This window comes from Lygodium microphyllum, chromosome 30 (assembly GCF_053477565.2).
Source record: "Lygodium microphyllum isolate KBCC chromosome 30, Lygodium_microphyllum_v1.1.10, whole genome shotgun sequence".
In the NCBI taxonomy this organism is placed as follows: Eukaryota; Viridiplantae; Streptophyta; class Polypodiopsida; order Schizaeales; family Lygodiaceae; genus Lygodium; species Lygodium microphyllum.
Window position 1 is genome coordinate 70,635,032 of NC_141164.1, and position 22,993 is coordinate 70,658,024.

The 22,993-nt window shown below is 41.2% G+C and overlaps 1 protein-coding gene across 2 annotated transcripts in view; it reads right to left on the minus strand.

The window, feature by feature from the left end:
- The window catches only part of CHR18 (chromatin remodeling factor18), a 105,936-nt gene that overhangs the window by 8,290 nt on the left and 74,653 nt on the right, over positions 1-22,993 (minus strand). For both annotated transcript variants that reach the window (XM_087673468.1, XM_087673469.1), the window contains exons 14-22: positions 22,072-22,138; positions 18,870-18,953; positions 18,620-18,661; positions 18,340-18,495; positions 18,188-18,265; positions 18,039-18,107; positions 17,832-17,897; positions 17,608-17,736; positions 17,413-17,469 (exon numbers count right to left, since the gene is read on the minus strand). In XM_087673468.1, coding sequence (XP_087529594.1) covers positions 17,413-17,469; positions 17,608-17,736; positions 17,832-17,897; positions 18,039-18,107; positions 18,188-18,265; positions 18,340-18,495; positions 18,620-18,661; positions 18,870-18,953; positions 22,072-22,138 — 748 coding nt within the window. The remainder of the gene's footprint in view (positions 1-17,412; positions 17,470-17,607; positions 17,737-17,831; positions 17,898-18,038; positions 18,108-18,187; positions 18,266-18,339; positions 18,496-18,619; positions 18,662-18,869; positions 18,954-22,071; positions 22,139-22,993) is intronic.

The window sequence follows — 22,993 nt, forward strand, 5'->3', positions numbered from 1 at the left end:
ATATTCTACCCATCTCAGAGATAGTGCAAATGTATGGTTGATGCTTTGAGCGCGAAAAATTTTGGGGCTTTTGATTGTGCGTGTCAAATTTTGTGCCCGTGGGTGCATGTACAACAGAAATTGCAGCTAAAATTTGGGACTTCTCATGTAATGTGATGTATTTGTCCTTGGAACAGCAGTAATCAGTTGTGGAGTGCTGTAGCACAAGGTCTAGTGCTTTTGAAAATTTATCTGCAGATCTGAAATTTCTGCTTTTACGAGGTTATTTATTGCTGGATGATACTTGTTTGTACCTTAGTCACTTGCGTGGCAGTTTGGGCCTGCATTTGGTGAATTTTTTGGTCACATTTGGGCTGAAAATCATGACTGGCAGCAATCACAGCAGTCATCTCATGCACATTAAGAAGCTTGAAGGAGCACATACCTTTGCAGTCTGGCAAAAACAGTGCTATAATATCCTGTTGCAAAAGAAGCAAGCAAGGCCGATTAAGACCAAAAGGGCAAAGCCCGCAGATATAGAACTGGAAGACAAAGATGAGTTAAATGAGCTTCACGCTCAACCATCGAGCTATCAATTTTTTATCCCTTGTTGTTTAACAATGAAGGTTTGGATTCTGCCTATGCTATCTAGACTCGACTAGAAGAACTGTATGCCCAGAAGAGTACCACAAGCAAAGTTTACTGACTGAAAAAGCTTATGGATTTGCGTATGAAAGAGGGTACAACAATGTCTACTCACTTGAGTGAGTTTAACTCCATTTTCAGCCAGCTTGTTGCCTTGAAGTTCATGATTGATGAAGAATTTAACGCTACGTTCTTGCTTTGCACTCTGCCGCCAGAGAGTTGGGATACATTCAGGACTGCTATGAGCAATTCTAATGCGATGCTTTTGTATGCTGATGTAGAGAGTGCTCTACTCATGGAAGACATGAATCGGCAGAACAATGCATCCAATAAGTCTTCCAGTGCTTTGCATACTAGAGGCAAATCACAACAGAAAGGCAAATCTGATAGCAAGGGACGAAGTAAATCACGTGGTAAGGATGTTGAATGCCATCATTGTGGCAAGAAGGGTCACTTTAAACGTGGCTGCTACAAATGGAAGAAAGAGAAAGGAAAGGGCAAGAAGATGGATGATAGCAAGGAAGAGAAGAAAGAGAGTCTACCTAAGAAGAGCAGTGTCAAAATTGAAGAGGTGAATGTAGTCACTCATGACAGTGACAGTGGGAATGACGTACTCTTTGTCTCTTCACACTTTAGTACACATGATTTACTTGCCGATATGGATGATGACATGCACCTTGGATTCTAGATTCAAGTGCTTCCTTTCATGTTACCCCTCATTGTGAGTGATTTTCTGGCTATACAGAGGGTTGACATAGTCTTGTCCATCTTGGGGAGAACAACTATACATGTGACATTGCAGGTATTGGTAGTGTGCAATTGCAGTTTCAGCATGGTTTTGTCTTCACACTTCAGCATGTATGGCATGTACCTCAGATCAAGAAGAGCTTGATTAGCACAAGGCAGCTAGATGACGATGGATTTCATATCACCTTTGGTGATGGGAAATGGAAGATTTGTAAGCGATCTAGAGTGATTGCCAAAGATTGTAAAAGTGATACCTTGTATCCTCTCCATGTATCTAGTGTGCGTCACTATGTTGTTGTCGTGACCGAGCAGCCAAGTGTTTCTTTATGGCATGGCCGGTTGGGACACATGAGTCAAACTAGAATGAAAGTGCTTTCTCATTTGGATTACTTGCCTTGTCTTCGTTATGCTGATTTTGAGCATTGTGATCATTGTGTTTATGGTAAACATGCACAGACGTCTCATAAGAAGTCTCTTTCATTGAAATCTTCTCCTTTAGAGTTAGTACATGCCGATGTATGTCAGACGCCAGGGTTATCTTTAGGGGAAAAGAAATACTTTGTCACCTTTGTCGATAATTGTATACGAAAGGTATGGGTTTACCCTATTCGTAGCAAGGACGAAGTGCTTGACAAGTTTCAAAAATTATTGGCATTGGTTGAAAATCAGACTGATAAGACTCTTAAGTATCTTTGCTTTGACAATTGTGGGAAATAAGTGTCCAAGGCCTTTCACGCATTTTGTGATAGCAAAGGGATAAAGAGGGAGCTCACTGCCCCTCATAATCCACCTCAAAATGGAGTTGCAGAGCATAAAAATCGGACCATACAGGATAAAATCCGTACTATGCTGTCTCATGCTACATTACCCCATGGCTTCTGGACAGAGGCTGTTATGACAGCTATTCACTTGATTAATTGGTCACCGAACAGGTCTTTGGGGGGAGGGGAATCCCTCAGGAAGCGTGGTAGGGCAAGCCACCTTCATATACTCACCTGAAAGTGTTTGGCTGTGAGGCTTTTATGCACATTCATAAAGAAGAACGCAACAAACTTGAGCCAAAGTCCTGTAAATGCATTTTCCTAGGATATGGTGACGAGGGTGAAATGGGGTATAGATTATAGGATCCTGAGAAAAGGAAAATAGTACGTAGCAATGATGTTATCTTCCGGAAAGATCGCATGCATAAATAGCCCAAAAAGACTGAGGAGGTCCGTAGAGTTGTATTCCAAGAAAAAATATATTTTGGACAGCGAAATGTGCCCGATGTACAGCAGCAAATACCTGCTGTAAATGAACCTGTAAATGCATAAAATAGTGCTGGAAATGATCAGCTAGCTGTTGCCCATGATAATGAGCCACTGCAGGTGCAAGAACAGCCAAGACAGCAAGTTGTTAATGCTGATTTGCGAGCTGAAATGCCAAGACAGCAAGCTGAAAATGCTCAACTGCCAGCAAACAATGATCATTGGGTTAGGAGATCGTCTAGGGCTACTAGACAACCTAATAGATTCATTCTTGGTGCAAACAATGTGGCTGATTATGTCATGTTGACAGATTGTGGTGAACCGTCTTGCTTCAAGGAAGCAATGGACAGACAGGACAGCAAGAAATGGTATAAAGCCATGTTTTCAGAAATGAAATCTCTTAAGAAAAATAGCACTTGGGACTTGGTGAAGTTGCTTAAAGGACAGAAAACCCTTCCATGCAAATGGGTTTACAAGATGAAGGTCACTTCTGGTTCCTAGCCAAAGTACAAAGCAAGATTGGTTGCGAAGGGGTACAAGCAAGAACATCGAGTTGACTTTGATAAGATATTCTCTCCTGTAATCAAGATGACTACATTCAGAACCATTTTGGGCTTGGTTGCAGCTGAAGATATGGAGCTCATACAAATGAATGTAAAGACTGCATTCTTACATGGTGATCTGCATGAAGACATATATATGCAGCAGCCTGAAGGGTTTGTGGCAAAAGGTAAAGAGAAGATAGTATGTAAACTCAAAAGGAGTTTGTATGGGCTGAAACAAGCACCAAGAGAATGGTATCATAAGTTTGATGCATTTATGCAGCCAGAAGTCAAGTTGATCACTGGTTGTACACCAAGAAAGCAGCAGATGGCAGCCTGATTATCTTGGTTCTGTATGTTGATAACATGTTGATTGCTGGCAGGGATACTCATGCCTTGGACTCACTGAAGTAAAGTGAAACCGGTCTATGACTCACATAAAGCGGTAGTTCCTTCAATTAATACTTGGTCTTTTCACACACACACAAACAAAGACCTCACTCCCTCGCTCAACACCAAATTGGCCCCGATGACCGATGCCCCTCTCAGTATTTCTTTATCAATTAAAAGATGAAAAGTTACAAAAATGAAATGTTCCAAAATACATAACCTGTGAATAGTTGGTTTTCATCTTTTCTTAGTAAATCCCAGCTGCATAAGGACAGTACAGCATGACCAGAACAATATCCCTTTTAGGAAAGCATTTTCTATGACCATAACTCAATAATTCATGTGCAGAATTGCAGTCTGCAAAACTCTGTATTTAGTATTTTTTATTGTCTAGCATATCCAGAACAACATCCCTTTTAGGAAAGCATTTTCTCTAACCATAACTCAATGATTCATGTGCAGAATTGCAGTCTGCAGAACTCTATATTTACTATTTTTTTACTGTCCAGCATATCCAAAACAACATCCCTTATAGCCTAGCAACATTCCAGCAATAAAACAGTCCCACAAATAGCACTAAATTAGAGCTAAAAAACCTTGCTCCTATGTGGCATGGTCATCACTTTCTTTAGTTCTTGCATTGGAGAAGCCAATAGCTACTCCTAAAACCTAAACAATGAGGCTCTTGCCTCAGCAGAAGTGCAAAGAAAACACAAAACTATACCTTCAATGGAATCAACCCATCGTCATGCAAAGCACTTCCTTTGAGAATAGAGAGAGAGTTGACCAGAGGGAGCAAGCTCTACCTCCGTACATGAGCAATCTGCCCTCAGCTCCTCAAAACCTCATTCTCAGATTCGCCCCTCATGCCTATTACGTTTTTTTTTAATGCTCTCTCTCTCTCTTTTCTAAATTTGTGCCGCATGGCATACATGTAACAATTTTCCCCTTTAAACCTTCCGGTCTAAAATTCTCCATGATCGGTGCAAAATTTGACCTTAGCACAGACTGGAGAATTAATCCTCATGCAAAAACGACGATAATGACGGGAACAGATTCCGGGATCCAGAAATAGAAACTCCCTAAATTTTAGGGATGGTTACCCCTACATTTCTCAAGCTGTTCTGAGCAACTTTTATCATTGCAACCACATCAAAAAGTGAGATGTGGCTCAATTACGGTAACTTTTATTCCCTGAGCATTCTCACATGTGCATCTTCTGTCTTGGCTAGGCTCATTATCCTGTACCATCTCCAGTGGCTAAGCACACAATCCCAAACCACTGGCATTCTATTCTTTAGTGGCCATTCAATATGGAACCGATCCTAAGGCTCAGACAAACCATTAGTCCAATTTGTCCCAATGGCTGCCTCTTCTAGCCATGCAAAGATCTTGGCTTAATCCAAGAGAACTTTGGGGGTAAAAAGCAACAACAACTAAAGAAAAGAAAAATGAAATATTTATATAAGTAAATAAGGAAAGCAACTCCAAAAAATATCACCACTTGGTGAAACAAAATCTTCATGGCAGCTTTGACATGAAAGATCTTGGTGATGCAAATCACATTCTTGGCATACGAATACTCAAAGATAGGTCAAAAGGATTACTCTATCTATCTCAATAGGAGCATATCTCCAAGGTTTTGCAACGTTTCAATATGGAGGGGAGAAAAACAATTGGGGTTCCATTGCCTCTGTTGGAATATAAGGGCCCGATGACCTCCATGTATATAGTACACGCACATTGTACATGTGAACGCACCCTGTACGTGCCCCAAGTATAAATACATTTTATTCTTTGAGTACCAACACATTTTGTTGGTACACTCTTATCGTCTCGGACTTTCACTCTGCTCACACTCTCTTTAGCCGTCACACTCATACACTCCTGCTCGATCTCAAACTCCCTCAGCTGTGTCCTTCCAGTCCAACTGGTATCAAAGCCAAGACTCTGCACGCTTCCAAGATTGAGGCGATGGCTATACTGGGCTTGTGGCAGCAGTCAGCAGGTGACTGTAGCAGGGAACCAGCAGACCAGCGTGACAAAGTGCAGGCGACAGCTGTGCAGTGCAACGACTGACTGGCGGACGGAACCAGCCTTGGCGGACGACGCTGTGCAGTGCGACGTCAGACGTGACGGGGCGGAGAGGTGGGTGCAGAGGTCACGTAACAGGCGATAGGCAGGCGGCGCCAGCGAGCAAGCGTCAAACGTAACAGGGCAGGGTCAACGCACCCCCCCCTATCATTTCGTAAATCCCAAACTTTTTTTTAAAAAATCCTTTTCTTGAATCCCTCCTCCTTGGCGGGAGTTCACACACTAGAGACATAATTTCAAAATCTGTGCAAATCTGACCATAGAATTTGGGGCTTTTCCCAGATTTGGCATCATTCATGCCTGTGACTGACTTTTGAGTCAGAAATTGCAGACATCGCGAGCGGTGATCTCAATTAAATTGGGAATTTTGCCAATTTTGTCGAAATTTTGCTTTTTTGGGTAAAATTTCCTAACATTGGATCCCAGAAATTTGGGGCTTTTCATATATTGGCAAAGCTTTACTTAGCTGGGTCAGATTGACTGACATCCATGCAATTTTGGACTTGAAATTTTGGGGATTTACGCAGAATTTTGGTAAAGTTCTGCATCTTTTGCCCATGCAGTGGCTGGTTAATGTATAAACAACAGAGATTTATTTCTGCTTGAGGAAAAACAGTAGGGTATTTTCTTGGTTCAGCTTGTGCTTCTGAAGATTAGTGCATTTACTCTTGTGTTCGTGATAAAATAACTACAACTTCTTCAAATTCAGACATCAAGAGTTTGATGGAGATCAAACAGTTTGATGGTCATGGCTTTGACCTTTGGAAAGACCGTATGCAAGGCATTTTGTTCCTGAAGGATTGTGAGGATGCTTTGCAGGAAGATAAACCCGCACTAATGTCTGATGCAGATTGGGCCAGAGTGAATAAAAAGGCTATGGCTTACATAAAGATGGGTGTCACTGATGACATTCTAACAGACATTAAGGGTTTAGACACACGTTATGCAATATGGGAGATGCTAAAGACTACTTATGAGATCACCACACCTGTTAATCATGTGCATTTAATGCGCAAGTTGATGAATATGCGACTGGATGAGTCAAAGCCTGCAGCTGAGCACTTGAGTGCATTTATAGAGATTCTAAATCAGCTCAAAGATGCAAACTTGGACTTTGATGATAAGTTGAGGGCGATCTTTTTGATCATGACACTGCCGGACTCGTGGGAAACCTTGGTGGTTTCACTCAGCAATAACCCCAATCTCTCATATGATGGGGTGAGGGGTTCTATCTTGAATGAAAAAATTAGACGTATGTCTAGTAGAGAAGGCAAAAACTCAGCTTATAATGTAAGGGGCAGGGCTGAAAAGAAAAATGCATATGCAGGGCAGAGAAACAAGAGCAAGAGCAAAGGAAAGGATAAGAGTGACATTACTTGCTATCATTGTGGTCGGAAGGGCCACAAGAAACCTGATTGCAGGTACTACAAGAAGGAACAAGAGAGAAAGAAGAATGCAGGAGATAAAAAGAAGAAGGAAGAAAAGACAGATGCATTGGAGACATCCAAAGGCAAAGAAAAGGCCAATGTGGCCTCTAGTGTGCTCATAGAGGAGCTTTCAGATACAGACGCTGATGTATTATGTGCAGTTGATTATGATGCCCTTGTATATCACATGCAGGATATGCAAATTACCAAGGCTGATGTGATTGATGAACTCTTGTCAGTTGATGATGGTGTCACTCAGACTTGGATTGTAGACTCTGGTGCCTCTTTCCATGTAACTCCTTGCTTGGAGTGTTTTGCTATGTTTAATGTAGGCAGTTATGGAAAGGTGTACCTTGGAAATAACCATGCTTGCAGCATTGATGGGATTGGCACCGTACACTTGTCTTTAGACAATGGTCAAGAGCTTGTGTTGAAAGATGTCAGATATGTGTCTGGCATTAAAAACAGTTTACTATCTGCTGGTCAGCTTGACTTGCATGGCTACACCACACTGTTTGGTGGTGGTTTGTGGAAAGTAAAAAAGAGTTCCGTGCTGATTGCAAATGAACCAAGAAGGACATATTGTATTGTTTGCATTGTAAAGCCTTGAATGGCAAGTTTCTTGCAGTTGCTGAAATTTGCAGCCACTTGGAGTTATGGCATAAGAGATTAGGCCATATGAGCCAAAAAGGACTTGATGTTCTTACCTCTCTGAAGAGGGTTGATGGAAAAGGCTCTAAACTTGATTTTTGTAATGAGTGTCAGTTTGGAAAGCAAATAAAAATTTCCTTTTACTCTGGTGTCTCTCGTAAGTCCAATGTCTTGGACTTAGTGCATTCTAATGTATGTAGTATGCCCGTGAAATCATTGGGTGGTGCTGCATATTTTGTCTCCTTTATTGATGATTGTTCCAAGAAGATTTGGGTGTACTTGCTGAAAAAGAAAAGTGAAGTGTTTGCTATTTTTAAAACTTTTCATGCATTTGTGACCAGTCAAATAGATAGAAAGCTGAAATGCTTGAGAACTGATAATAGGGGTGAGTTCATATCGACTGAATTCAAGTCATTTTGTGACTTACATGGTATTAAGAGGGAGCTTACAGCCCCTTACAGTCCTTCTTCAAATGGGGTGGCTGAAAGACATAACAAGACTTTATGTGAAAGAGTGCGGTGCATGCTATCCACTGCCAATCTCCCTCATGCATTTTGGGGAGAGGCACTCAAAACCGCGGTTCACATTTGCAACCGCTCTCCAAATAAGTCCTTAAATAATGGCATCCCTGAGGAGGTTTGGTCAGGCAAATCAGCCTCATATGACCATTTACGTATATTTGGCTGCGATGCTTTTGTACATGTTAGGGATGAGCTGAGGAACAAACTTGACCCAAAATCCACCAAAGGCATTTTCATGGGCTAGAGTGATGAGGGTGAATTTGGCTACAGAGTGTGGTTACCTCAGTCCAAGAAAATTATTCGCAGCCGTAATGTTGTGTTTAATGAGGCAAAATTGCTGAAAGGCTCTTTAGCCTCTAATGAAGATCTGAAAAAGGTGAAATTTCAGAGTTTGCAGCCACCCATAACTTCAGAAAATGAGCCTCAAGGTGCTCTACCACAGGCTGAAACTGATGATCAGCTGGTTACTTTTGAGCCAGATGATGATGGACAGCAAATAGAAGCACAAGGAGGTCATGGACACAAGATAGGCTTGCTGATTATGAAAATGCAGGTGCTGGAATTGAAAATGAAGGTGCTGTACAGCATGAACAGCATGCTGAAAATGGTTTACAGCAACAAATGACTGCTGAAAATAATATCCTCCTGATATAGACCCAATTCCTGAAAATGTTGATCATTGGGTACGCAAGTCTACACGCGTAAGAAGGCAACCACATAGGTTTGACCCCTCCTTGCATTATGTGATGCTTACAGATGAGGGTGAGCCTCTTACATACAAAGAGGCCAAGTCATGTGAGTTAAGCAGTAAGTGGGAGCTAGCTATGCAGGAAGAGATTAAATCTCTATATGCAAATGATACTTGGAATCTTGTGTCATTACCAAAGGGAAGGAAGCCACTTCCAAACAAATGGGTGTACAAAGTCAAGACAGTTGATGGGAAACCCAAGTACAAGGCAAGGCTAGTTGCCAAAGGTTATGCACAAAAGGAAGGGATTGACTTCCCAGAGGTCTTCTCACCTGTTGTGAAGATGACCACTTTACGTGTGCTTTTTTCTCTTACTACTATTTTTGATTTAGAGCTATATCAAATGGATGTAAAAACAGCTTTCTTGCATGGTGACATTAATGAGGAAATCTACATGAAACAGCCGGAGGGCTTTGTAGTTCCTGGAAAAGAGCAGATGGTGTGTAAGCTAAAACGCAGCCTATATGGGCTGAAGCAAGCACCACGGCAGTGGTACAAAAAGTTTGATACTTTTATGCTATCTCATGAGTTTACACGCAGCCATGCAGATCATTGCTTGTACATGAAAAAGGATACAGATGGCAGCCCCATAATACTTGTTTTGTATGTGGATGATATGTTACTAGCTGGGAAAAGAAAGACTAGCTTGGATGCTCTCAAAAATCAGCTGAAATCATCTTTCTCCATGAAAGATATGGGGAATGCAGAGCATATTTTGGGCATGAGGATTCGTAGAGATAGAATGCAGAAATTGATGTTTTTATCTCAAGAAAAGTACATTGGAAAGGTACTGGATAGATTTAACATGGCTAAAGCTAAGCCTTTTGGGGTACCCTTACCTCCTTATCTCAAATTTAGCAAAGCCAACAGCCCGAAAGATGACGTGGAAGCAAATGCTATGAAGGGAGTTCCTTATGCATCAGCTTGTTGCTTTCTTATGTATGCTATGGTTGCTACTCGTCCAGACATTGCTCATGCAGTGGGAGTTGTTAGCAAGTTTATGTCAAAGCCTGGTAAAGCACATTGGGAGGCTCTCAAGTGTATTCTTCGATACCTTAAGGGTACACAAAGAAAAAGTATTTGCTATGGGCAGGGTGCACTTAGTTTGCAGGGTTATTGTGATGCAGACATGGTAGGTGACTTCGACACTCGTAGGTCCACCAGCGGGTATGTCTTTACAGTTGCTGGTGGGGCTGTTTCTTGGTGTTCCAGGTTGCAAAACATTGTTGCACTGAGTACCACTGAAGCTGAATACATATCAACTACTGAAGCTTCTAAGGAAGATATATGGCTGAGCAGAGTTGCAGATGATCTCGGCATGTCTATGGGTACTACAGTTTTGGGATGTGATAGCCAGAGTGATGTGTATTTGGCTAAGAATGCCATGTATCATTCACGCACAAAGCATATTGATGTGCAATATCACTTCATCAGACAGATTCTAGAAGATGGTCAAATCACATTGACCAAGATTAAAACACAAGATAACCTTGCAAATGTTTTCACTAAAAGTCTAAGCAGAGCTCAGCACAAGCATTGCATTCGACTAGTGGGAGTTGGTTAGCTAGAGGTTCATATCGAACCTTTAAATGGGAGGTTGTTGGGATATAAAGGCCCGGTGACCTCCGTGTATATAGTGCACGCACACTGTACATGTGAGCGCACACTGTACGTGCCCTGAGTATAAATACATTTTATTCTTTGTGTACCAACACATTTTGTTGGTACACTCTTATCGTCTCAGACTTTCACTCTACTCACACTCTCTCCAGCCGTCACACTCAAACGCTCCTGCAAGATCTCAAACTCTCTCAGTTGTATCCTTCTAGTCCAACAACCTCCATATGTGAAACTCGGTGTAGAGGACATCCCTATATCTGATGATGAGAAGGCTGAAATGGCCACGATACCATATACTTTAACTATTGGCAGTTTGATGTATGCTATGGTTGCATCCTGACATTGCCTTTGCAGTGGGAGTGGTTAGCAGATACATGGCAATACATGGCAAACCTTGGTAAAAAGCATTGGGAAGCAGTGAAAGGTATTATGAGATACCTCAAAGGCACAAAGGAGTTGTGCATCTGCTTTGGAAAGCAAAAGGCATCTGTCATTGGCTTTACGGATACAGACTATGCTAGTCATGTGGACTGCAGAAAGTCCACTTCTGGTTATGTGTTTATGTTCACAGGAGCAGCCTCTTGGATTTCCACGCTACAAAAGTATGTTGCATTTTCTACTACAAAGGCAAAGCATGTGGCTGCCACTGAGGCATGCAAGGAAGCTTTATGGCTTTCACATCTGGTGGGAGAGCTTGGCATTACAGAGTTACATGTTCTCCATTGTGATAGTCAGAGTGCTATCATGCTAGCACGGAATCCGGTCTTTCATGCAAAGACGAAGCACATCCAGGTGAAGTATCAGTTCATTAGAGATATACTTTACAGCAAGAGCATTGAGCTTGTCAAAGTGCATACAAATGATAATCCTGCAAATCTCACGAAAGGTCTTTCAACAGAGGAGTTTGCTCATTGCCGACAGATGATGGAAGTTGGATAGGTATATGTATTTCAGCTTTGTACATGCCTAGACTTAGTTGATTCTTTTCTTCTCTTAAGGCACATTGCCATTAGGTGGGAGGTTGTTGGCAATAAAGGGCTATCATCATAGTAACATGGAACGGGGAACGGGAACGGAGACGGGGTCGGGGACGGGGGATGGCTAAAAGCAAGGAACAGGAACGGAGGGTGGGACGCGGAAGGAAACGGCATACATAAATAGCATTTGAAAATGTATGCATGTGATGTGGTGGATGGATATGTGGGCATAGTAATAGGGGATGCCCATTTTGTAGCTTCCCATCCCAGACCCATCCCCATGTTAGAGCCCCCTCTCATGGTAACAGGGCATGGCAAATTGCAATTTATTATTCTTGTCCCTGTGGGCCCTTCCCTATTCCCATCCCTACCCTCAAAACCGGTCCCATATTACTGTGTATGTGGGTGAATGTATACTATCAAAGAACATACAAAAAAACCACCCTCTAAAAGACACCCACTCCCAGAAAAAAAAAAACCAAAAAACTAAAAAACTAAAAAAAAAAATGTCCCCTAACAAGGGACGTGACAAGGGGACGGCCGGGACGGGGGGACGGCTATTGGGGACGGGATAAGGGACGTCCCCGTCCCATTTTGGCGTCCCCATACAGCCCATCCGTTTGGGACAGTGTTCCCGCGTTCCCAGGGCCTCGGGACGGCCGTTCCCTGTTACTATGGCCATCATGCCTTTTATATGTGCACGGGTGTGAACACATTCTTAGCACATTTGTACTTTCATATACATCTATCTAAAACCTAAAGTGGTACACACAAAAAGATTGTAGCCAAGAACATCATGCATCTCTCTCTCTGACTCTCACTCTCTACTCTTGCTCACGTTTTGCTCTCTACTTGACATTTTCATTGCACGACATTGCATCGCCACTGCGCATCGCTCACTTCAAAAACTTGCAATAGTAGCTCTCTCTCTTCCTCTCCCAACGTCCATAGTGCTCGAATGAGGCTCCAACAGCCTCTAATAGCCTTCCGCTTATATTTGGGCAAGTTTTGCCAAGTGGCAGCCTTGTAAATGTATTTTCCAGTATTTTTCTGTCTAATTAAATTAATTTTCAGAATATTAATTTTGAAAATCAAATTAATAATTAACTCTTACTCAAAAAATTTATTTTACTAGTCAACAATTAAATTGGCGAGGCCAATTTGTCATCCAAGTATTCCCGAGCATTTAATAACCCCTAAATTGGCATCAATTAATTAATTAATGCCTAGTTTCTTATGTCACCACTAACATTAATGGCTAACAAAATATTCTAGGCCAAAATCTGTCACCACGCACCACCTAGTACCTCACTAATACAACTTTTGCCTTTGACATCCACTAACAACTCAAGGCCGTTGGTCCATCATTGTAAAATAAATAACTTACACATCACATGTGCACCTCACACTTGCACATTTGATTAACACTTAATCAAATGCTAAGCAAAGCATCAAAAATTTATGCCCTCGTTATACCAATCCTACTCTCTGTCAAACAACTTATCATGAACCTAGATATCAATCCCAGCTAGAATTTCTACCTGCCAATGCGTGAAGGAAACCCCTCTCTAGATCTTGTGCACCTATATAAAAGTATAGATGAGCCTTGACTGCCCCACCTCACTACCGTCTCACACTCCCTCTCTAGCGCCGAAGAGTTGTGAAGGATGACATGTATCAATTGTACTAGCAAGCTGGAAGGGAAGCCCTTGCAACCAGTGCCAGGGCCACATGGCTAAAGCCTAAAGCTCAACCTGTAGATGCTGAAGACTCCTCAATAGAATCATCACCCTTCGTCAATGTCCACTCATTCCCCTCTGCAAAGTTGCTAATGTCCTGCAATCCTTCCAAAGATGTCCCTTCTTGCCACAAAATAGCACTAAAAATACCTCTTCTATATATCACTCCTCTTTGAAGTTGGAACATCTGAAGCACCAAGAGAGAGCATCCTCACTAAAAATTGAATCTGAACACAACAAGTCTCCAATAGAACACTAGTAGATGAGTAAAAAATGGCAGAAAATTGAGCATCAATAGAAGAGTCCAAAGAAACCATGATATGGTAGAACAATGCAGATTAACAAAGGTGAGGGATTTGGAGGGATAGATTTGTGCTAAGAATACAGACTCACAATAGTGTCAAGATTTCAAGCAGTAAGAAAAGCATACAGAGAAAGGATCAACACTAACCACAGTGTAGTAAAAAGAATACAACAACAGATAGTGTTTGGCCTATAAATAGGGCCCCCAATATAAACAGGTCCACCAACAAATAAAGGCTAATAAAATAAAGTTAGCCACACAAAAAATGCCCACTGGCCATAAAATCAATACCAAGTAATCTGGTGGCCACATCAATAGAAAAGATAAATGCCCAGCCTACTGACACATACTTAAACTCACACATGAACTAACATCCACTAACACCTCCAAGTCGATCTCTCAAGCTACACTGCAAAAAGAGTGGCGGCAAGAACGCCTCTATCTCCGATGCCGAGAGTGATATGAGTACTTAGAGCCCATGAGATTGATCATCTTTGTTACATGATCCATTTTTGTAAGCCTTTTTGTACGAGATTGTCAACTTGGCTCATAATAAAGTTGGTGGTTTCATTCTATACTCTTATTTCAACTCTCTTTTGACTTACTTTTAAGTAAAGTCTCTCAATCTATGTTTTAAGTCCAAACATTAAGTAGACTTTAAATTATATGTTTTTTTCAAAATTCATCGAACGTAGGTATCCAATTAGTACCGTACTATTATTAGGCCGTACTAATCGGACACCATCAGATATGACAACCCTGCACTTAATTCAACATAACAATAAATTCAGCAAGAAAAATTCACACACAACTAGGGGTAGAGGTCTCCTACACCACATGTGACACTTGTTGGCCCCAATTCTTGGTTCCTGTTTTGGTATTTCGTTAGATTATTAATGTATGCTCAAACTAGTTACAAATGGTTGTGTTTCAGCAATCTCTCACATTAGAACTCATCTAGGGGTGCACAATAATATTGTTACCTGCAATGCTGACCTCTAACCAACTATAGAGTATTTAAAAGTGCATATGAACACCTCTAGCCTACTAGACCCTAAAAAAGATAGACAACATTTGAACCCAATTTTGCAAAGCATTTGCCTTGACAACTATCACGCATAGTTTCCATGCAATCCCACATTGTTGCTCTCACAAACAAAGAGATTGCAATTGATAGAACTATAAAAACATCACTTTCTTTGTGAAAAAGTTATCGAGAAACTAGACAAGGCCTAAGATGTTAGAGGAGAAGAGAATATATCAACCCATTGTGTTGTAATGACCTATTTTGAAGCTATGGAATGTCACCATGAGGACTCTCCTCCATATCTCCTAAGCTCTGGGACAATCTCATAGACAATGTCTTTGTGTCTCCTCTAGCTCACCACATCTTATGCATGCCACGGAGTCCTTGTCATATCCAAGCCAAGTACCAACTATAAGCTCCTATGAGCTAATAGCCATAAGAAGTGGAATACCTTCCTAGGCCTCAAGCTCTCATCTAGCCTCCTCCAAATTTCTAAGAAGAAATGGGCTGAAATGCCTTATCTGCATCAATTGGAGGTGGCTGCTAGATATGCTCTAATCCCACTCATTTGTACCCTCCTTCCCAGCCTAGTAACGTAGCCAAAGAAGGGCATGTCACATGGTCAATCAAGAAACAGACCCCTCCACACCCACTCTCCTTGATCGCACTGTAATTTCTATAGAGGCCTCTTCTGGTAAGCCTAATATCTCCATCTATCCACAAGACAAGTGGCTAGGTCCAGGTGAATGTGCCACTTGCTCTCAAACTCTACCATGGCCCACTACTCTAATCCTCTCTCACAAGCATCCTCCTCCTATGAACTCTGTCAGGTAAGAAGCTCCCCCCAGATATGCAAGCCCTTTCTCCAAGAGTGTGGCTTGACTCTAATCTCAAATGGTGATTGAAGAGAAGGGGCTGCCTCCTCTTCCATAGTCACATGGAACAAGAAATGGGAACAGGGAACGGGAACAGAGAGGGCCATGAATTGCCATTCCATGTGACTATATAGTCACATGCAATAGACTTAAAACGGGAACTAGGAACGGGGACAAGAGACCCAAAAATGGCCCTTCCATGTGACTATGTCCTCTTCTCTTCTGCTGTAGTTTGTGGTGGCGGATGAAGGCCAGATGAAACAAATCTCCATGCTTTGATAATAGTAACTACAAAACTGACCTCAAAGCTCCTCCCTAAGTCTTTGGTCCTCATCTCCTGAAAAATCCAATTAGGGAAGCCAATTGATATTTATAAAACTCAAGCGTCTATTGTGCACATCATTATGTAATCACCACTCTTGACCCTTGGCCAATAGGCTGATACATCCACACACTCAAATGGTGTGGGCTGGTGGTATGGGACACTAACTCTTACAATGTGATCCATGAACCAAGATGCTGCTAGCTCCCAAGCTAAGGGATGAACTTGTTTGGATCGATGATTGAAAGGTAAGTTTTTGTGTCCATTTCCTTTATGTTCTTTGCCATGGGTGTCATGTCTCATATGTAGGTTGGATCCTAGGGGGACATTTCAAGACTTGCCCCCGGGCACATGAGTAGATTAACCATGTACCACATCATAGCTAACATCATGTGCCGATCTTGAGATTGAGAGAAATACCTGTAGTCTCTAGATACCCTCAAGCATACAGTTTCTGATGTACTTCACACTGTTTTATTATTATTTAAAGCTCTTTTTTGCAACTCTTTAGATACTCAGTCTCGGAATAAGATACCATTTTTCCTTGACTGATGAGATGACATCAAACATGGATGTATTTTTGTTTTGTCCCATAGGCCACATTGGCCTTCTATAGATGTTAATATTTTTTTATTTCTTTCTTATCTTTCTGTAGTGTGTATGTGTGTGCATGCATGTGTGAGTCTAGTTGCTAGGTTGCATGCCGCAAGGGTTATCTATTGTCATCAAGTCAACATCTATGGGTTGCACTCGTCTCTTCCACAACCTAAATGTATAGTACACAGTTCTCCCACGATGGAAAACTTTTTAATTTAGCCTTTTAGATCATCCAGTGGGTGGCCATTTACATTTTTCACTGCTAACTAGGGGCTGTGATCCCTAGTTACTAGCATGCTTAATGTGTAACATTTGGTGGGCTTCATTGATTTGCACACTGTAGTTGGTGCCCGAAGTCACTACAGCAATGCTGTTTATTCTTGAATCTTATGGGAACATCATTTCCCAATATGTACCAACAAGCACCCGATGGGGTTTGAACCCTTGACTTTTATTGGAAACATAAATGTCCTAACCACTTGGGCAACTCAAGTTTGGACAAATGAAAGGACACCTTTATTTTCTAGTACATTTTTACACATACATACACGCACGCACGCGCATGCACAGACTTTTTTGTGAAACTATTGTTCATTACATCATCAATACAACGAAGTGTACAAGGAGAAATAGACTTCATAACAGAGCCTATTCAAACAAATCAAAAACAGCATAGCAACTATCATATAAGGATTGCTGCACTGAAAGTCAGAAGTACGCATGTGTCTGAAATGATCTCTGGAAAAAGTGTGATATGCACCCAAATGGTCCACAAAGCACAAAATCTGACCCAATTAAAGAAAAGGGAATCCTAGGACAGCCTTTGTGAAGATGCTTCAAATACCCAGAAGAATTCCCCAAATCTTTGAGCTGGAACTCTAGCCCACCACCCACATTCAAGTTCAAATGACATATGCTAGGAAAGTAAGTTTTACAAGCATTTCTTAAAAATTTTGTTACCTCACGGAATAAGGCTCGCATTTGTCTCATGCCTTTCTCATCCAAGGAGAGGTATATCTGTACAACACAAGGACATGCAAGATCTGCATGATAAGCACATGCAGATATTTTGAAGGAATATTCCTATACGTAGTTGTGCCACTAACACAGTTATCAAAGAGAGAGTAACTGTCAAGTTTTGCAGATCCTACTAACCTGTTGCCGCCTTTTCAGCGGAAGTTCAGATAACACTTCCTTTTTTAACCTCCTTATCATGACTGTGGATTTGACTAAAGCATGCAGCTCTTCACAGTTACTGGCTCCTTGATATACACCAAAATGACCCTGGCAATGTTTCCATGATTTAATTAAACAGAAAGGCTTGCATATAGAAGCATGTATCATGACAGATGCCAAATATTAAAGGGAGAGTGTCATACACCCATACAATAACGCTTCCCATACTCATGCACGTTTTTGTATACTCCAGGTTGCAGGGCTTCTAGCTGCAGTATGCGTCTTTTAATTGTGAGATCAAAATTTGGTCCCTTCAGACCTTAGAGTAACTTGAACTGCAACCAAATAACTCAGCATACACTTTGAGCCTCATGCTGTGGACACTTTTAAAAAGGCTAAGGAGAAAGTACCTGTTTAAATAACTCAATAGGTCTTGACAAAGCAGGGGTGCCCGTTAGAAGAATGGAATATTTCGACCTCTGTTAACCAGATGCCACCTAAGTCTACAGGAAAATAGAATCCTAGACTTTAAAAAAGCTAGGAGGAAATTATTGAGCACCTGTAACAATGGGACACAAGCTGCTGTCCTCTTCGCTTGTGCATTTTTCATATAGTGAGCCTCATCTGCAATAATTATCTATACACCAGGTTTACGTGAGAAGCAGGACCAAGTGAGTAATTTAGAGAGCCATTAGGCATATATGACTTTACCTGAAAATCATTCTGTATGATTTCATCTTGGAGCTTTGAAACGAGCTCATAGGATAATATGTTAAAAAGACCATCAAGTCTCACGGGCCGCTTGCCGGTAGACTGGACTATTCTAAATCCCTCTCTGTTGGATCCAAAACATTGTGACATTACCACCTGCACTGCCCTATCCACATTACACATCTTTTTGAATGTAATTCTTAACTTATTGAGCTCATGTGTTTACAGTGCTTTAAAGTAGGAAGATGGAATTTCAGCTTGATAAAATGCAGAGTCATACCACAATCTCATCGGTTGGAACACCTAGCCATTGACTGATCATCTGGTATATCATTACGCCAGTAAGAATGACACTTAAAATAGCCAAGGTGTCTCAAGCATGTCAAAATATTGTTAAAAACATCTCTTGAACATTAGAACATCTCTTCACCCAAACATGGCAGAACTTTTTCCATGCGAACATACTTAAGCCTCATAGTTCAAATTTCCAAGTAACTTTTGAAACCCAAAAGAATAAAAGAAGAGCTTACTGCAGCCCAATGCAGTCGTAGTGCTGAAGGGGTGATGATCAATACAGGCCACTCTTCCTTCAAGCATGTTGCAATTGCAATAGCCTGGAAAAGGTTTAAGAATTTCAAATATATCTCTTGTAGAGTCATCACGAAACTTCTCAATGTAAGCAGCCCTTGCAAAAGCTTTTGATGAGAAATAAAGTCCAAAAAACCATGAGATGCTTACGCAACCATGACTATCTGTTGACAGAAAAATTCTGCATAGCAAAGTTGAACTTGGGAGGCCATATGCAACGTTACAACCTTCTGACATGAAGAGTTCAACATAATGACTGTCACATGAAAACACTCATATGCTGAGGAGAGAAAAGTCCTCTCAGAATGCCAGTGGAAGCATGCACGAAGGAGAGAGCACAAAGGTGGAATGAAATGAGGCAGTGAGCATAACTGTATGGATAGTAGGCATTGAGATAAATGAGCAACCCCTAAAGGCAGTGCATGAAGCATTCTCAGTAAAGGTGCATTAAGATCAATGAGCAACCCCAAAAGGCAGTGCATGAGGCATTCTTACTGAAGTTGCTAGAAAGAAGCAATAAGTCCAAATGTGTTATACCAAGGTCCAAAATATTAAGAAACAAGGCAACGGATCCTCTATGAAAGTGTCCCTAAGATATCAAGGGATACCAAGGGATACGAAGGGCTCCCAACCAAGGTCCTAATTATGATGGAGAGTCAAGATTGGAGCACAAGCTAGAATACATTTGCTGAGCAATGCACTTCATCTTCATAAAGTCCCCACAAGTTCCCTCTAGGGTAATCTATCACTCCACCTCTATAAGGTTCTACACGTCGTACAAGAAGAGCACAAAATCAAGTTAAGCAACCAAAAAGACAAGTACCTACACATATGAATGAAGATAGCAAATAGCTCCAAAGTTAATCTTTCAAAGAGTTCTACAATGCAACAACTTACATTAGGCTCTATATGGGAGGGCCGCGTCCACATCAAAGGCATAATCTCAATACTGGTGAGAACAAGAATGCAAATATGTCACGTGAACAAAAGCCTCAACACCCACCTAATACACAAGAAATGGTGGGTTCAAAACAGAAAAGAAACGTGTGTATGAAGTAACAGAGACTCAGTTTGAACAAGAAACACTCGATCATGAAGGCATGAGCACTACCTCTAGCTCGTGACAATAAAACTGGAATAGCCTCATGGGTGTTGACTTGCACTTGAGTGTAGGTCCTTCTCTAAATAGCAGCAAAGCAGCCCAAATTTGGGCACATTTCTGCAGTTTTGGGGCCTGTATTTTGTATGCAGTGTGCACAAAACTAAGCATTAGAATAGACACAACTTGTTTGGGTACCGTTTGCTGATGACATGTTGAATGGTACTAGCAGCACATCTTTTGTTCATGTTTCACAGTTGGCGAATTCAAGCCCTCTCTGCTCCACCTATGCACAAGCAAAACATGATGGGATGGCAAGATGGTCTTGCGCATGCATAGACTGCTTTGCTGTGCAAGAGGCACATCATACCACACATCTAGTCATATACTACACCTGAACACACATGGATGTACTCTACTTGCATGAGCAGTTGCAATCTGATCACATGAATGGGATTCAGTGGATGTGTACATGAATGGGAATCAATGGATGCATAAATCACTCATATGGAAGGCTTTAAGGATCTACCGGGCCTATTGGACTGCAAGACTCATTTTACAGCATTGCTACTACAATTCATTGGTTATGAAAGGTAGTCCCAACTTATTTTCTTTCTGTAAGTCAAATGCAACATACAACTTGACCGCAATGGGATGAGCTAAGGTGATCAAGTATCCCATACAAGGGCCAAAACAAGTTTGGATCATCACCAACTCCCAAGCATGAGGGCAAAGGTCAGTCGTGTAAAAGATGTGACTATTACAAGAAGCTTGGTAACGTTATTCAGATGCCACAACACAAACTGATAGAAACATGCAACAATTAGATATGGTATATCAATTGCTGAAAGCACCATGCGGTGCTAAGGAAGAGCCTGCAAATATAGCTCATGTCTACACAATCAAACTGGGCATTTGTGATATAAATGGTGCCTCATGCAAGGGGGTGTATGTCCTTTTGCAGAACGCACCTAAGGGGGGAGTTGCCATATGTGTAAATAAGCATCAGCTCCAACCATTTCCCAAGGATGCATCAATGCAAGCTGGTCAAAAATTGCAGCTGCACATTGTGTCTATCTGAGGTTATCAACAGCGCATTGAATGAATTCCTTGAACCATTTGACATGACTTTACCCCTTATGCATGTACCAAGGCCAAAGATTATGACCATTCAAATTTTTTGCCATTGCCAAGCACTATATCAAACATGCAAAAAACTTAAATTGACTTCCAAGAGAGAGAGTTGTGAAGAAGAACACGTCAGATAACATGGCTGAATGCAAAAGTTGGTCCTGTATAGAGACATAACATATGGTGAAGGAAGTTATTAGCTCAAAAGTTTAGGTTGGAATCAGTCATATGTACAACACATCTTCGTCTTGGGCAGATAATCAACTACATCTTTGAAATGGTCGCATCTTCTGAGGATCAAACGCCCTTGTGAGGAATGTTTTTGGATGCTTGACATATGCTTTTGTGCCGACACCACTAGGCGCAAACTAGGAAAGCCATTTTGGTGGGGTATGTCAGAATGACACATCTGGAAGAAGAACACAAGGTGAGCATAGAGATCAAGCAAAAAGACATGAATGCATAAACACGACTGATAGCAACAGAACCGAATCCAGTAGTGAGCAACAGCTAAACCATGACTTTAGACCTCAGGCAGCCCATTTGACATGATCACACATACTTACAAGGCTCTATAAAATGAATAAAGTTAACATCTGAAGTTTTCTGAAGTTTTCTGAAACCCCGACTCTGTAGCAGTTGAGGTTGAAGGAGGTTTTTCCAAGTTTCATAGACTGCTGGACTTTCCAACTTCAAGAAAAATGAAGCATACATCCTTCTGAATGATACATTATCATATGAATAAGGAAACTCTGGAACAGGAGCAGAAACTGAAGAAAGTACAACCTTCAATAATCACTTGTCTACCACAACAAAACACTTATGAAAATGAGTTTCTTATGACCACCTAAGACATAGCACTGTTAAGTTTATTGTCATGAGTGGCATATCTAAGGTAGAAGAAGAAAATTTGCCTGCAAAGTTTTTCCCAAACCCATCTCATCTGCAATCAGACACCTTCCTCCATGTTGTAGTGCAAACCTGAACATAGTATTTAAATTTGAAAACGCAGAATGAAAATGAGTATTGTCACATACTAAAATAACCTAGCACCAAGGAAAATCCAAATTTTTAGCGAATAAAGACAAGGAACTTCATAGATTCACTTAGTCACAACCTATCCATACCAACAGCAGGTAAAACTAGAAGCCATTAGAAATGTAAAAAACACCAACTTATTAAGAGGACACTTGCAGAGCTTTCATCATGCAGAGTTTCTAAACCAGCTGCACACTAAAACTTTCATCATTCATCTGTAGTGGTGACCCTATGTATTCATCTCTGTTTGGTCCCCACCCTCACCTATTTTCTAGCCTATCCCATGATCCATCCTGCGGATTTCAAGGGGGAGGTCTGTCTTGGAGACATGAAATTTTAAGATGCTTTAACCTTGTTGATACATTTGATTAAGTTATTAATCAAATGTGCAAGGTTGTTTAGCACACGTGATGAACATGGCATGGTAACAAGCCAATGACCCCGAGGATGCAATGGGTATCAAAGGAAAAATTATTGATAAGTTATGTCAGTTGAAGGCTGCCACTTTTAGAGGCTGGGTCTCAACCATTCAATTAATTTATAGCTTGGGGGAGAGAGAGAGAGTTGTTAGTCCATTTTTTTATCAAAGAACAACAATTTGCTGCTATAGAATACAACCATTAGGATATCTCAGCAGGAAGACACTTTCCAAGGGCTGGCAATAGCATTGCTGATTAGGTGACAGCATTTTGGAGTTGCCTGGCAGTAGATGACTGCATTAAGTGCAAGCTAGAGCAAGCAGCATGTAGATTTTAGGGTTTTCTAGCGAAGAAAATCAAATTTCCCTCTCATCTTAAC